Source organism: Dendrobium catenatum, unplaced genomic scaffold (genome assembly GCF_001605985.2).
Source record: "Dendrobium catenatum unplaced genomic scaffold, ASM160598v2 fragScaff_scaffold_963, whole genome shotgun sequence".
NCBI classification, from domain to species: domain Eukaryota; kingdom Viridiplantae; phylum Streptophyta; class Magnoliopsida; order Asparagales; family Orchidaceae; genus Dendrobium; species Dendrobium catenatum.
Window position 1 is genome coordinate 383,807 of NW_021319425.1, and position 16,338 is coordinate 400,144.

A 16,338-nucleotide genomic window follows, 5' to 3' on the forward strand; every position below is an offset into this window, starting at 1 on the left:
ACCATCATACCTTTGCGTAGCAGTCGTCGGCAGTGTCGGTGTCGAGGTCGAGGACCGTCCCCACCACGCTACAAGAGCGTGTATAGGGCTTACCCGCCTCGTCGTATGCTTCGCACCGGGCTCCCTCCTACCGTGCTACAAGAGCGCGTATAGGTGGTTCCCCGGTCCGCTGCAAACGCCGAGGACGGGATTTAAGTTAGAATTTATACCTTAGGGCCCGGCGGGGATTGTCGGCGACTGTCGACTCGAGGATCGAGGCGGGAGGAGCACTCTTTTTTTTATCAATATTCTTTATTATAATTTACATTAATTATAATAATAATTAAGTAATTATTATTAATAATTAACCACTAATCACTAGATAGTTATAATTAATAAATTAATTATAATTATAATTAATCATTGATTAATTATAATTAATCATTAATTAATAATTATAATTTAATTATAATTAGATGATTAATTATTATTATAATTAAATAATTATTAAACATAATTAATAAAAATTATAATAAATAATAAATAAATAATATTATATATAAAATTTTCTCACCCTCTCTCCCTCTCTGGATCGGCCGAAGAAGCGTGCGGTAGGGAGAACTTGCCTGCACAGCCGCGAGCTCCTGTACTGGCTTCCGATCAAATGCCGCAACTTCCGATCCGTTCAGGAAGGGAAAGTTGTCTAAGGAGCAAAGTCGACCGGCCACGGGAGAACCGAAGAAGGGCGTGAACGGGAAAAGGTTACTTCACGACCAACGAGCTCCCGTTGGCTTTCCGATCAAAATGTGTAACTTCCGATCCAATAGGAGGGGAAGTCGTGGAAGAGCAAAGTCGAACAGCGTCGGAGGGGTTGCAGCGGAGCCGAAGAAGCGACCGAAAGGGAGAAAGCTTCCTTCAGGGCCGGAGAGCACCCGTCGTCACCTCCGATCGAAATGTTGTAGCTCCCGATCACTCACAGCATGCGGAGCTCCCGTCCGCTTCCGATCAAAGTGTCCTAACTTCCGATCTAACGGGGAGGGACAGTCGTGCAAGGGGCGAAGTCGATCGGCCAAAAGGAGCCGAAGAAGCTGCTGGAAGGGAGAAAGTTACCATTGCAGTGAGCTCCCTTCGTTGCCTCCGATCAAAATGTCGTAACTTCCGCTCGGACAGGGAAAAGGAGTCGGGTTTTTAGAGATGCGTGTTAGGGAGCGAGGTCGAGTGAAGGAATGAGAGAAAGAGAGCGGGAGATTGCGATATAGAGGGACATCCGGTCGTGGGCGACGACGTGCTGAATTCGGCGCCGGACAGGTACGCAATTATTTTATTTTTTTTGCTTTTTGGATACAGTTACGGGTCAACAAGGTTCTTTTATCAAACATTCCTTAACTTATCTTGGAACATTTCCTTTCATATTTTGGTCTTCTTTTAGGTTGTAAAGTGGTGCAAAAAGATTTCTGGACTCGCCTTATCAACAAAATTCAGAGAAACATTGCTGCCTTAAAAGGCAAATTCCTCCCTTAAAGACAGGAGGCTTGTTTTAATTATCTATTATCTTTATCACCTTGTAATTTTTGTTTTTTCTTCTGGATTCTAAATTGAGCGACCTACAAAATTGATTTTATTAGAAGAAGTTTCTTGTGGAAAGGAAATGGTGAAGGTTGAGGCCTCCCTAATCAGCTAAAAGAATATATATAGACTCAAAAAATTATTTAGGCTTGGTGTTTTAGATCTCCATACAATCAATATTTTCCTTATTTCTAAATGGCTCTAAAAATCTATTCATGTGGATTATAACTCTTTACCAAGTTACATCTTACGAAGAAAATATTTGTAGAATTGTTCTACTGATTTTTGGAGGGGTAAAGACACTCATTTCTCTCATTTTATTAAGGATGTTTGGAAAGCATCTAAGAATTTATTTTATCTCATCTATTGGAATATAAATAACATTGCAAAAAATCAAATTTTGGAGCGTTGTTTGGATCTAGAAATTTTCTTAAACCAACTTTACACTATCCTTTTTAAGATTGCTTGGAATTTTAACTTTTTTTGTGGTGTCTCTTTTCCCCCTTCTTATGGATGGCATCTTCACCGTAGAAGGTCACTCCTTGTTCATCTAATTAATGGTATTCCAAATCTTTATAATTAGTTGAATCGGATTAGGTTGAATTCAAACATTACTTTCCAAATTGGTTGCCCTTTCCTTGTATTTTTTCTTAGTGCATGATGATATTATCATTCTTTATTCTTTGATTTGGAATGCCTTTGTCCCTTTGAAGATTGCTTTCTTTTGGTGGAATGTTATTTTATGAATGATTCCTTCCAATATTTTTTCTATCCCATTTGAGCTTTAGGATCTCCAAAATTTTGGTTCAACACTTAATCTCAAGCTTATTTTTGGATGGAATCTAGTCATAAAGACAATGAGTATCAAATGTTAGAGAGAATGAGAACTTTAAACTTATCTTATGTCGAAATCTTTTTAGAGCTTAACTTTCTTTCTCTTATAATTTTTTTATTGGCTAGCTCTATTGTGTAACTCTGACTTTGCATCCTTTCTATTTCTATTAAGTAGGAGGGCTTTTCAGCTTTTCAAAAGAAAAGAAAAATAGAGATGCTTAAGTGTATGATTCTTTAAACAAATTGTTATTGTTTTGAAGATGATTATATACCCTCTATTTTCCTTGCAGTGATCTTGAACTCAAGCCCCAAGGAAGAATTGCCATCACGGTCATGAAAGCAACCGCTTTGAAAAATATGGAAATGATTGGAAAATCTGATCCTTATGTGGTTTTGTATATACGCCCCGTGTTCAAGTTCAAAACAAAAGTTATCAATAACAATCTCAACCCTGTATGGAATGAAATGTTTGAGCTTCTTGCTGAGGACAAGGAAACACAGAGTATCATCTTTGAAGTATGATTTAATTTCTTGAGTTCGTCTTCAATATATTCATCTTTAATTATCCTATCATTCAACTCTTCAGTAATCGGTGTTTGTTAACTACAGTTATGTTAGCATGTTTTGTTGAATTTTTTAATCTAATGTTATTTCCAGATGATTTTTTAGAATTTATGGCCACCAACTCCTGATTGATTTGGCTTTTTCTGAAACATTCTCTTATATATATTGATGAAGGAGCAGGACTAAGCAAAATAAGTCATGCATTGAGTTTTTAAGCTAAGAGAACATCAAAGACAGCAACATAAACTTCAAAAACATTAAGAACAATAATAAAATTTGAACTATTAAATCATGTGATAGTAAGAAACTAACAAGCAAATGCTAAATAATAACAAAGGCGAATCATTTTAGACTAGCTTACATGAGTTGACACAAGTCCAACATTTAATTAAGGGATTAGCTATTAGAGTTTTGTTTGCTCAAATTTAAGTAGAACCTGGCGGATTAATCAACACATATGAGATGATGCTACTATAGATGAAATGAAAAGATCAATATTTAGTTAGATGAATGGGAGGTTTTGATAATTAGCTCATGAATGGGAGGAATAGAGTCTTTGATGAGTGACGACTAGTTACTCCTTGGCTTGCCCTTGAAACCCTTGCTCTTTGTTGAATCAATGTCCTTGTTGCATTAGTAGAAACTAAGTTTCCTTGGAGAGGTAGAATAGTGAGGAGAGAAATGATTTGACTGATTTTAATGGCTTGGAAAGGGAGAATTCAGCTTAGGAAGTGAAGAGGTGAGGGCTGGCTACTTGCGGAAGAGAAAGGGCTAATGTGGTTTTCTTGGGAAGGGAATTAGTTGGCTTGGGATAGGGAAAAGTCAGCTTGGGAGATGAAGAGATGGGGATGGTTGCTTAGGGAAGAGAGAGTGCTGATGTGACTTGCGGGGAAGGGAAGTAGTTGGATTGAGAAAGGGAAAAGTCAGTGGTAGGTGAAGAGTTGGGGTTGGTTGCTTGGGAAGAGAGATGGCTGATGTGGCTTGCTTGGGAAGGGAAAAAGTAAAAGTGGTTGTGGATCTCCAAAAGTCATAATTAATTGAGATAAATGCTCAATTAATATGAATTAATTGCAGAATTTGGGAAGCCCAAGGGTCAGTGATGTTGGGGAGAAGGTAAAGGTGGATGAGAGGAAGGGAGGGAGTTGGTTGCTGGTTGAGCGCATCAATTTGCTGCAGCTAGGAGTCTGTTTTGGTGGATAGGGCAGCAGGAAAAAAAAAAGTTAGAGATGGAAGATTATACTAACCAAGAGCTCAAACGTTGTTGTGTACTTCTTTGCCTTTCTCCAAAGGACTTCACACACAAACTCAACTCACCAAGAGAAGAAAATGCATATAACCAGAAATTTATATCAAAATATTCATCATCCATACAAGAGAACAATGGGCCATATATATAGGCTCCAAAAACATAAAAGGACAAAAGACAAGAAGTTCATTGGGCAAACAACGCAAAAGCTTCCTCAAGTGAGGGTAAAACTGAAATAAAATAAATAACACCACATAAAGCTCCTACAACACATGAAAACTAAAAATATAAAGACTCAATCAAGACTGTAGATCTCCAGCCTCTACGGTGATAATCCCTCCAACCTCTGATGTCCCCATCATATATTCTTGTTATAAAAATGATTTGCATGGTTTTGATGCAAAAGTGGCTTGTATTTCTGAAAAAGAGGTTGATAGAATGATTCATCAATGACATCGTACTGTAGGATTCAGGAATCACGCTTGAAAGCAAAGAGATTGATGCAGTGTAGTGACGGTTGTCATTGACTGGTTATTTCTCAATCCTCAAGTTAATTTGGTTTGGTTGCCTTCAATTTGACTTGGTGGTTATGCATCACAAACATAGCATTTCCTTAGTGGAAGAGTATGATTATGTACTTCAGCTCCTTCCAATCCTTCCCAAAGCTCACGTTGGCTGACAACAAAACTGCCTCGCACTTTGCCTATGTAGGGAATGTTTTGAGTCTTGCACTAGATGCTCGTTTTTATACTTAGAACCTTACTGGATAAAATAATATGAAATAAGGATTGCATGTGTTAGCTTTTTTTTTTTTTTGCATTAAAAAACATTTATGGATAAAATATCTTGTAAGAAGGATTTGTGAAACCTACTTTAAAGAAATGACTTGACCTTTTGGCTTGAATTATGATTTTAACTTTATTTGGTCCTTCATGAATTTTTTTAATATTTTCCATCCTAGTTTTTGCATAAAAAGAAAGTTTAGTATTTTAGGTGCTGTGCTAAAATCATGTCAATTGTATATGCCGTTATTTGCAGGTTTTTGATGAAGATGACCTTTCACAAGATAAGAAATTGGGTATAGTCAAGTTGCCGTTGGTTGACTTGGAAGCTGAAATTGCCAAAGAATTTGAGCTTAGATTGCTACCTTCACTTGATATGATGAAGATAAAGGATAAGAAAGACAGAGGGACTATTACTGTCAAGGTCAGTAGCTGTATTTTCTATTCAATTTGAATACTATACTTTTTTAATGGAAAGCGCTATAAAGATGTTGGCTTTATTATCATTTTTCTGAAACATTGCTTAAAAATTAGCACAAAGTTGTTACGATACTGTGATCTCTCATCACCAACTTCCTTGATAGAAGAATGTAGCATTTTTGTCATTACTAAGAATGCACTGGCGTAAGATCACATAGCAGTCACTTCTATGATAATATGTTCATCTTAACCGACAACTAAAGCAGCATATTTGTTCATATATAAATCTGAAGTGTAGAATAGAAACATGATAGAATGCATCGAAATAATTTTTGCTGCTTAATTCTCAAAGACCTGTCCATGCATTGTATTATTTATGTAATTTAAAAGGCCATCATTTCAAACTTGAATCCAAAACATTTGATGGTGATTAAACTAATGTATAGGATGCTGAAAAAAAAGTCAGGTAATTTATGATCATAATCTGAATGAATGGCCTAAATTTCTTCTTGCTAGAGTTTTATGTAACAGTTTGAGAATAGTATACATGTATGTTAATAAATGAACTATTAAAACCAGCATAATTCAACTATGGTAACTGCGGTGGGAAGACAACCAGAAATTTAAAATTTCCAGCGGACTAGAGATGGCTTTTCCCTATTTTAACATTGAAGATCTAGTATCCTATGAGGGCCCAAAGTTTAACCCCACCGAATCCATTACATAATGAGGCTTGTGTAACCCCACCATGTGAGAACCCAAGCCTATCTCCACTTCTAAATATTCCTAAATCACCTATTGCAGAGAAAGTTGACATGATTTTAAACGATGACATTATTTCCACGAAAGAGGGTGGACGAAGAAGGTACTTGGTAAGGTGGAGAGGTAAATTGGAGACAGAGGACACTTGGCTAGAGCGCGAGGAGCACCAGAGGATTGACCCGGATGTACTAGAGATCTATGAGAGCACCCGGGATGAATACTTGATGAAGTCTAGCTCTTTTCTATCCCAGGAGAACGATGAGGACAACCGGCCATGAAAAGTTTATCAGAGGAAGTGTCAGAGATCTACCACTAGGATTGGATTGCTCTATTTCTGAGCAATTATTTATATTTGATTTATTATGTATAACTTTTTGTTTTTACCCTCACTTAAGGGAGTAGGTTTATGTGACCCCAGGGGGCACTTTTATTATTTGATTTTTATTGTATTTTGTCTATTTATAGGCCTCACCTCCCCCTTGGGAGGGATGAGGGATGATGATTATTATGAATGAAAATTTCTGCACTGTGTCTAGGTGTGTTTGAGAGCCCTGAGGGTTCTTGTGAGAGTTTATGTGAAGTCCCTAGGTGAGGGTAAAATAAGTCCCGTCAGTTGCAAGAAGCGTTCGAGCTCACGGTTTATCTCCGCCTCCCCCCAATTAAGCTTGCTGCCACTGTCATCTCCCAAAGCTCCAACCGACCAACTCCTTTCTCCTCCTAGCCTTAACCATGCAGAACCTCTTTCCCTCTCCCTCTCATAGTCGCCGACCACCTCCTTGTTCCCATGGTCGAAACCGTCATGATCCTCTCTTCCCTTTCCCCCCAAAATTTTAAATTGATCCTCTAACATTTTCCTAAATTAGTCTAACATTAATTTTGGAAAAATCTGAAATTCAAATTTGAAATCTCCTAAAGCCTTGAAATCCTTTCCCAAGTTGTCGGGTTATATTTGGAAAGATATCCCAACCAATCAATTTGAATATTAATTGGAGATCCCAATTAATTCCCCTTTATAAATTAGCCTAGTGTTAATTTTGAAAATTTTGAAATTCAAATTCGAAATCTCCTAGAGCCTTGAAATCCTTTACCAAATTGTTGGGTTATGTTTGAAAATATATCCCAATCAATTAATTTGAATATTAATTGGAGATACCAATTAATTCCCCTTCCTAAATTAGCCTAATATTAATGTTGGAAAAATATGAAATTCAAATTCGAACCTTGAAATCCTTTCCCAAATTATTGGGTTATGTTTGGAAAGATATCTCAATCAATCAAGTTGAATATTAATTGGAGTTCCTTATTAATTCCCCTTCCCGGGAATTTGAATTCAAATTTGAATTCTCCTACAAGCCTTGAATTCCTTTCATAAATTGTTGGGTTATGTTTGGAAGGATATCCCCATCAGCAAATCTGAGTATTGATTGGAAATATGAATTAATTAATCTTTCCTTAACTAGTAAGCTATAGTTGGCAACTCCACTAAGGCCCCAAATCATCCCCCTAATCATTTAGCGTACATGCAACGGCAGATTGTGGGGGCACGTGCCCCCCCCCCCCTTCAAAAAAAAAAAAAAAAAATCATACTAGGAGCTTGTTGTTTCCCTCCCAAATCATCCCAAAGAGAGCCGCCTGCTACTGAAATACAAGATCAACCCATTTTCTAGCTCCAGTACCAGTTGTTCCAGGATTTGACGCCCACATAGTTGTTGTCAAGAATTTCTGAAGACATTAGAGTGTTGTCCGGGCATGCAAGTGGGTTCATATTGTTGTCCTTTTCACATAGGCATCCAAACAACTTCGCCATGGCTTAGTATCTTCTTTCATGTGGGTATACTCTCACCCCCCCCTCTTCTTGTATCTTTTTTATCCCTCCTCAATCGTGACATCGTTTTATTGTGAAAGCTTATTCGCTTAGCCCACACCAAGACCATTGCGTGAGTGGGCTTTTATACTGACTAACCTATTTGTTAACTTATGGATTGTCTTTGAAATTCCACGTGAGCATGTTATTAATTAATATGTTATTTAATGGTCCTATGTTAGGCCTATCCCCCTTGGGCCGGTTGAACCAACTGAATCGGTCCCTAGTAGACCGGTTCTTGTCTACAGCGGAAGGGCAAGAGGGGGGTGGAACAAGGAGAGATAGAGGTAAGCGGCCAAGTAGAGGGGTCCACACACTAATTAAATATTGTATTGGAGGGAAAATTCAAATTAAGGGCTGTTTAGGGATTTAACTTTTATTGTTTGCTTTAATTAGTCTTGTATTGTTAGGGTTTGGATTATCTGGAAATTAGAAGAGAGATTGGAGATCTGGGGTTTGTTCTTTTCGGGCTCTAGGTGTTGCTAGAGATTTGGAGAGGTTTTTCTTCCTCTCGAATTGTAGAAACTTGTATCGTGACTTGTCTTTCTTGTTCGTGGATTGAATAGAAGAAGATTCCTTGTGTTTCTTTCCAGTTTTTTTTTTTTTTAATTTATGCATCGTCTTGCTGATTTCTCTGAAATCAGCAAGATTTCTTGCTGTTTTTCACCAATTTCTGTTAGGTTTGCTTGCGAACTCAAGTACCCTTAGGATTACTTGCGAACTCAATTACCCTTAGGGTTACTTGCGAACTCAAGTATTTCCTATAATCCTCCCATTAGCATGTGATTGTTTTCATAAATTTGATTGCCCCCGTGCATACTGAAGTCATTGCTTAAGTTCATTATGAGTTAATAAATTGTTAAGCTTTGTTCAAGCTCATGTAATTTTCAAATCAACATCACTTGCATATATAGTTCTCATCATTAACTTTAGAATTATAATAAGCAGTCATACAACAACACCAATAACAAGCTGTTATCTCACAAAATGTGGTCGGTTACATGAACAATAGGTGGATGAGTGGATTTACCCTTAGAGATAGGATACGAAATGAGCATATATGTGAAAAGGTTGGAGTAGCTCTAGTAGAAGATAAGATTAGAGAGAGTCGCCTTAGACTTGATAGCTCAAGAATACTCATTAGATATGTTCGTGAACGAGCTTGTTTGATAGTTTAAAAAATTTCACTAGATATGTTCACGAACATGGTCGATGTAATTGTTTGTTAGAAGTCTCGATAAGGCTTGTTTGTTAAGTTAATGTATATCTAGAAGTAGAACTTTTTTATAGCTCTATAATACTCGTTTGTTTAAAGCTCGATAAGCACGAAATGAACCGAACACGAACCAAACATGAATACCCATTAATTTAAATGAATTAAGCTTGAACACAAACAAAAAAGCTCGAATCAAACTCTAACCAAACTTGAACAAGTTGATAATAAATGAACTAGCTAAAATATGAACACGCACATACTTGACTCAACTCGGTTCGTTCGCGGCCCTAACTCCTATCATCTGTTAAATATATCATTTATCGCCCTATCCTTTATACAACAACAACAACATCAAGCCTTTATCCCACTACGTGGGGTCGGCTAACTCCTATCCTTTATAGTGTTTGTAAATTTTTTGTGGCAAAAACTTGGCTATAAGCAAATTCTTTATATCCATAAAGCTCAGTTGGTTTAAATGCAGTTTTTTAAAACTTAGAAAGTTTCCTTGATATTCTATTAATATATAATACTCATTTGGCATTCTCTATTTTAACCACTCTATTAACTGTAAAATATATGTGCTTATCAACGTCTCCTTTTTCTTAAATACTTAATCTTATCACAATTATATATTACGTAATCTTCTAGCAATATTGAATGATAAATTCAATTTTGCATTCACTAAAACTGTCATTAATTTGGATTTTTTCCTAGTTAATACTTTTCAGTTTTCTCATATATTCTACAGGTTTTGACCATTATTATAAATTTCACCTAAGAATCTCGCTCAGTTGTCAACATCATATACTGTCCAAATAAAATCTTTCAATATGAATTTCTTCTGTAATCATTTCCAGGCAAACAATTACAAACTTAATGTTGATCTTCGGCCTCCTTGGTGTAATCATAATTCTTTAATAACATTTTTAAATATAAATAATTATTGCTTAATCATATATATCCTTAATAACTTGAATAGGGAGCAATTACATGCCTAATACCCAAATTCTCTATTTTCAAACAACTACCTCAATTTACAGCAATACCAGTCAAATCTTGAAGATCACAACAAAATCTCAAATCATGTCTTCTACTTACATTATTTTGTTGATGATTGGATCATTGCAAGTGCAAATACATGATTTCATTTGTTCATTTTAAAAATCCAAGTATTAGCTTTATAAATAAGGAAGTTTTAGGAGATATAACCTATACTAGTTTATGTACATATTTAATATCTAAAATTTTAATATTACATACATACCACCCATAGTTCATTTTCATATCAAATATAAGTGGTATATTTGATATTAAAATAATATAGGATGGTATGTATGTAATATTAAAGTTTTGGATGTTAGATACATAAATAAGATGGTATAAAGTGTATGTATGTAAATTTTCCAAGTTTTTAATGGTATGTGTATAAATCTCTTTTGAATCAAATGATTATTTGTTGTCGATTGGAAGACAGAATAGTGATCCTCAATGGTACAATTTATATGCGTCATGAGAATTGCTTGTCCATATTTATAGGTGCTCTATCATGCACTCTCAAAGGAGGAACAATTGGAGGCTCTAGAAGAGGAGAAGAAAATATTGGAGGAGAAGAAGAAACTGAAAGCTGCTGGTCTTATAGGGAGCACGGTGGATGTACTAGGTGGCACGGTGGTCGGAGCAGCATCCCTGGTGGGCACAGGCGTCACCGCTGGTGCCGGTTTAGTGGGTTCGGGCCTGGGTGCGGGTGTGGGTCTTGTAGGCTCCGGAATCCATGCCCTGAGCAAAGCTGGAAAATTCATGGGCAAGACCGTCTCTCAGCAGTTCAGTGCCTCCAAGAAAAATGGTAATGGTTCTCCTGCAGTACCAGCAGATGGAGCTGGAAGCTAAGTTCAGTAACTTTTTCTTCTACATGCTTGCTTTTCTTTTTATTGTATAAGACGCCCAACTGTCAAAGCTTATAGTTGTGCGCAGCATCTACACATCGGTATATGGCATATTTCTTCTGTTTAATATCTTGTGCATTAAAATGTGTTTGGATTGTTATGCAAATTGCCTTATTCCTAGGCCATTTTATTGTCATTTATCTAACCAATATTGATTTGATGTTTTAGACTTGTTTTATTTAGCAATATTCGCTTCATTTTTTTTTTCCTTGTTCTAATTTTCTTGTTAGATGTTATGAAATCAGTTTTATAGGACATAAGTGTTATCTATGTTATAAAAAAAAAAAATAAAAGGAATGTTTGGGGTTTGTTTTTCAATAACATAGCATGCGCCTCTTTACATCATATAAAGTTGTGAAGTAGAAAAAGGAAAAGGACTAAGGGTCTATTTGAGATTACTACAACATTTTATAAAGTTGGATGTGAAAATAACTTTTTTATTATGGTTGCAAAAGTTAATTTTTTTCTATATAAATTTTTGAAAAGCCACAAGTAGTAGCTAAATTAAATTGTGGTTGTTGTTTGAAAAAAAAAAAAATGCTTGAAAGATATCTCAAATAGGCCATAAATCAAATAAGATCGTAGCGACAGGTAAATTAAAGAAAAAAAGAAAAGAAAACCTTCATGCTATTTTATTTAAGCTATATGACACTCTAATTAACAGTGTCATTGTCAAGTTCTAAGTCTTAGATGAGAAAAATGGGAACAATTATTACATCTTCTGACCGGACGTAGAGCTACGTTCGGCCGCCAATAACATGTCGCAACGTGCTCTTACTCTAAACCACGCGGCCCGACGACTTGACCCGGAGCGGAACCCGGGAATGCTATGTTCGCGATTTTCTCGGTATTGCTCGGTATTTGTTTGGTATTGCTTTGCAAAAATGAGAAATACCGCTATGTGAAGACCAATACCATGCAAATATCGAGTTGTACCGAGTTTTTTACAACTCGGTACAACTCAGTATTTGCTCAGGATTTGCTCGGTATTGCTAGGGATTTGCTCGGTATTGCTAGAAAAAACTCAGTACAACTCGGTATTTGCTCGGTATTGCTAGGTATTTGCTCGGTATTGCTAGGTATTTGCTCGATATTGCTAGAAAAAATTAGGTACAACTTGGTATTTGCTCGGTATTGCTAGGTATTTGAAATATATCCAAAAAGTGATGGGATTTTGTTCGGCTCGTCAAGGATTTAAAAAAAAACGCACGTGCGAGAACTCAAAAAATAGCGGGTCGGGTCGGCGACTTTTCTTCATGCTACGTGACGCTAAAATATTGGTGGCCGAATGTAGAGGAGCGTACGTTCACCGGACCGAATAGAAGTTCGAAAAATGGAGGGTTGCATTTGGTGATCGACAGTCAGTGTAAAATTTATCGAATAATCATGAAATGAATCTTTTAATGCATTGTGTTAATGCTAGACTGTTTCCTGGAAGCGACGTATTGTATGGCTTGAATACGACGAGAAGTGTGCAAGGGTCGTTGCATCGACGCCCGGGAACAGTTTTAAATAGGCATTGGTTCCCACATCATGGACGGATGTGGGCAAAGAAGCTAATTCATAAAATTGGAATTTGTATATGATCTTGGAATGTAGGTTTTCTTTCATGCAAATTAATTGAATTAATTGATATTATGATTTATAGGAAGATAAATATTGTATGCATTCAAGAAAATAAATGGGTTGGAGAGAAGGTTAAGGGAATTGATAATTTATATTTTAAACTTTAGTATTTTAATAAAAGTCGTATTAGAAATGTGTGTATGTGTGATTATATATAAGAGTTTGAAGGATAATGACATAAAAATTGATAAAATTAGAGACAAAATTATAACTTTGAAGATTATTGGTGATGCTAAGATTATTAATATTATAATTGTTTATGCTCCTCAAGTTGATTTTGATGTGTTTAAAATTAAAATTTTAGAATGACTTGGAAGAATTAATTCAAAAGATATCTTTTGAAGAAAGTTTTTATTGGAGAAGATTTAAATGGACATGTTGTTAGAGAGGTAGAGGATTTTAGAAGTATTCATGGTGGCTATGAGTTTGGGGAGACTAATGAAGGTGATAAAAATATATTAGATTTTACTTTAGCTTATGATTTTGTAATTGTTAAAATCTTATTTAAGAAAAAGATATGAACATCTCATCACTTATAAGAATGTATATAATAAAACTCAGATTATTTATTTTCTTATAAAAAGAATAGATCGTTTAGATTACAAAAATTGTAAAGTTATTCCGAGTGAAAGTTTATGTACCCAACATCACTTATTAGTTTTAGACTTTAAGATGAATGGGCATACTATAAAAAAATATAGTAAAACGTTGTTCTAAGATTAGATGGGGGCATTTAAAGAACACGAGCTAAAATATTTTTTATAATAAGATTCGAGATCTTAATTTTGTTCGTGCCTGAGGAAGCGAAAGTTATGTTGGGAAAAGTAACTATTAATATTAAAAATGTTGCAAATGATGTGCTTGAAATTTCAAAAGCAAAAACTCCTAATAATAAAAATAGTTGGTAATATAATCAAAATGTGTAAGAAAAGATAAAAAATAAGAAGTTTGGTTATAATAATTGCTTAAAATGTAAAAACTTTGAAAATTAGAAAAGATATAAAGGGGCTAGTAAAGTGTCTAAGAAAACAATATGTGATGCTAAGATTAAATTCTGAAGAGGGCGAAAGATATATGTATAAGTTAGCCAAACAAAGAGATTGGTGTAAAAAGGATTTAGTTTAAGTGAAGTGCATTAAGGATGAAGATCAAAAGTTGATTTTTTTAGAAGAGGATATTCAACAAAGGTGGATGAGATATTTTGCTAAGCTTTTCAATGAAGATCGTGAGAATACGAACGACTTTATTGACCTTAGCACTCTAAATAAAAATAGATATTTTTATTTTTATAGCCGTATTAGTAAAACTGAATTTAGAGAAGCTTTAAGGAAAATGAAGTGTAGAAAAACTGTTGGACCTTATGTATTCCAATAGAGGTGCAAATGTTTAGGAGATGATGGAATTTTTTGGCTTGCTAAACTTTTTAATATTATTTTGAAGACTAAAAAGATGCTAGATGAGAATGAGTGCGTTGATTCCTATTTTTAAGAATAAAGGTCATGCACAAGATTGTGAGAATTATAGAGAAATTAAGTTGATGTGTCATTCTTTAAAATTTTGCAAGAGAGTTGTGGAGCATAGGTTTCAGCGTGATACTAATATTTCTCAAAATCAATTTGGATTCATGACGAGTAGGTCTACCATGGAAGTTATTCATTTATTGAGAGGTTTGCTGAAGAGGTTTAGAGAGAACAAGTAAGATCTACATATGATATTTAATGATTTAGAGAAAACATATGATAAAGTTCCAAGAGAAGTGCTATGGCGAGTTCTAGGAAAGAAAGAGGTTAATAATGCTTATATTCAAGTTATTAGGGATATGTATGCAGGAGTTGTTACTTGTGTCCAAACATAAGGTGGCTTGATCAAGTATTTTCCTTTTTCAGTTGGATTACATCAAGGATCAACCTTAAGCCTTTATCTATTTGCTTTAGTCATGGATGTTTTTAGTAGACATTTGTAAGAGGATGTACCCTGGTGTATGCTTTTGCTGATGATATTCTTCTTGTTAATAAGACTAGAGATGGAGTTGAAAAAATGAATTATGGAGGTTAATCTTAGAATCTAAATGTTTTCATTCGAGTAGTTCTAAAACTAAATATATTGAGTGTAATTTTAGTAGTACTAGATATAGTCAGAGGATTATGACTTTGGACAATTTAGTCATTAATACGAGTACACGTTTTAAATATCTCGAGTTTATTATTCAAAGTGATGGTGCAATAGATTAGAGTATTATTAGTAGAATTCAAGTTGGATGGTTGAAGTGAAGGAATGCTTCATATTTTTTGTGTGATAGAAAAGTACCACTAAAATTGAAGGGAAATTTTTATAAGATGGCGGTGAGACCTGCAATGCTTTATGGCGCAGAATGTTGGCCATTAAAAAAGAAGCTTAATATTAAGTTAAGTATTGCTGAGATGAGGATGCTAAGTTGGATGACTGGATTTACACTTAGAGTCAGGATACGAAACGAGCATATCCTTGAAGGTTGGAGTAGCTCAAGTGACATATAAGATTAGAGAGAGTCGTCTTAGATTTTTTGGTCATGTAAAACGACGGCTTACCGATGATCCTGTTAGGAGAGTAGATGTATTAGATTTGACTTATGTTAAAAAAAAGTAGAGGTAGACCTTAAAAGATTTGGTTATAAAATATTAGAAATGACCTTTCTTTATTAGATTTAAATGAGAATTTAACTATTAATAGGATACAATGGAGAAAAAGTGTTCATGAAGTTGACTCCACGTAGTGGGATAAAAGCTTGATGTTATTGTTGTATATACTTGATGTTGTTGTTGTATATAACACTCTAGTTCTTGAGTTTGGGTTGTACTTAGTCCTCGATCTTGAAAATCCTTCACTATAGTCACTTGTGTTCTTTGATGTTTCATTGTGATCTCTCGTCTTGGTTTGTTGTTTTTATAATAGTTTTAAAAATCGGACCGAGTTGGCCGATTCGACTGGTTCAACCATGAAATGGACATATGGTCGATTTGATTCTCATGAAAAACTAGCCCAACATCAAATCAGTGACCGGTTTGAACCGCCGGTTCAACCATTGAACGCATCCTGATTTTTAAGAACCGTCCAGTTCCATGCATAATCTATTTAAATAATTTAATATAATATAAAATATTTTAGTAAATATTAAATTAACATAAATATAACACAATTTAGTTAATAATATTCAAAATTTTAAATTATTATGTAGTACGCATTAACTAATCATTCTCACAATAAAACTAAATTGTGATTGATGTCTGAAAAGTAAAGCAACACGAAAGCTATATCAAACAGTCTTTTAATCTCAAAATTAAAATGTTTGTAAATGAGATCTTCATATTTCAAGAAGCTTCAGCCCTTTTTTTATAATTGAAGTTCAATCTCGTATTTCCCAGCTGTTGCGGGAGGAGAGGACAAATAGACTTTTTTAATTTTAGGCCGAGAAGATTTGTTGGGGTTAACAAAGTAAGTGAAGTCGCTGAATATCATTAGAGATAGCCATATTAGAATCTTCATTTACCCCATAGAAT

At 35.1% G+C, this 16,338-nt stretch overlaps 1 protein-coding gene across 2 annotated transcripts in view; it reads left to right on the plus strand.

Moving 5' to 3' along the window:
* The window catches only part of LOC110093180 (synaptotagmin-5), a 45,994-nt gene extending 34,621 nt beyond the window's left edge, over positions 1 to 11,373 (plus strand). For both annotated transcript variants that reach the window (XM_020817991.2, XM_020817990.2), the window contains exons 10-12: positions 2,670 to 2,895; positions 5,228 to 5,395; positions 10,770 to 11,373. In XM_020817991.2, coding sequence (XP_020673650.1) covers positions 2,670 to 2,895; positions 5,228 to 5,395; positions 10,770 to 11,120 — 745 coding nt within the window. In that variant the 3' untranslated portion in view covers positions 11,121 to 11,373. The remainder of the gene's footprint in view (positions 1 to 2,669; positions 2,896 to 5,227; positions 5,396 to 10,769) is intronic.
* The last annotated feature ends 4,965 nt before the right edge of the window (positions 11,374 to 16,338 follow it).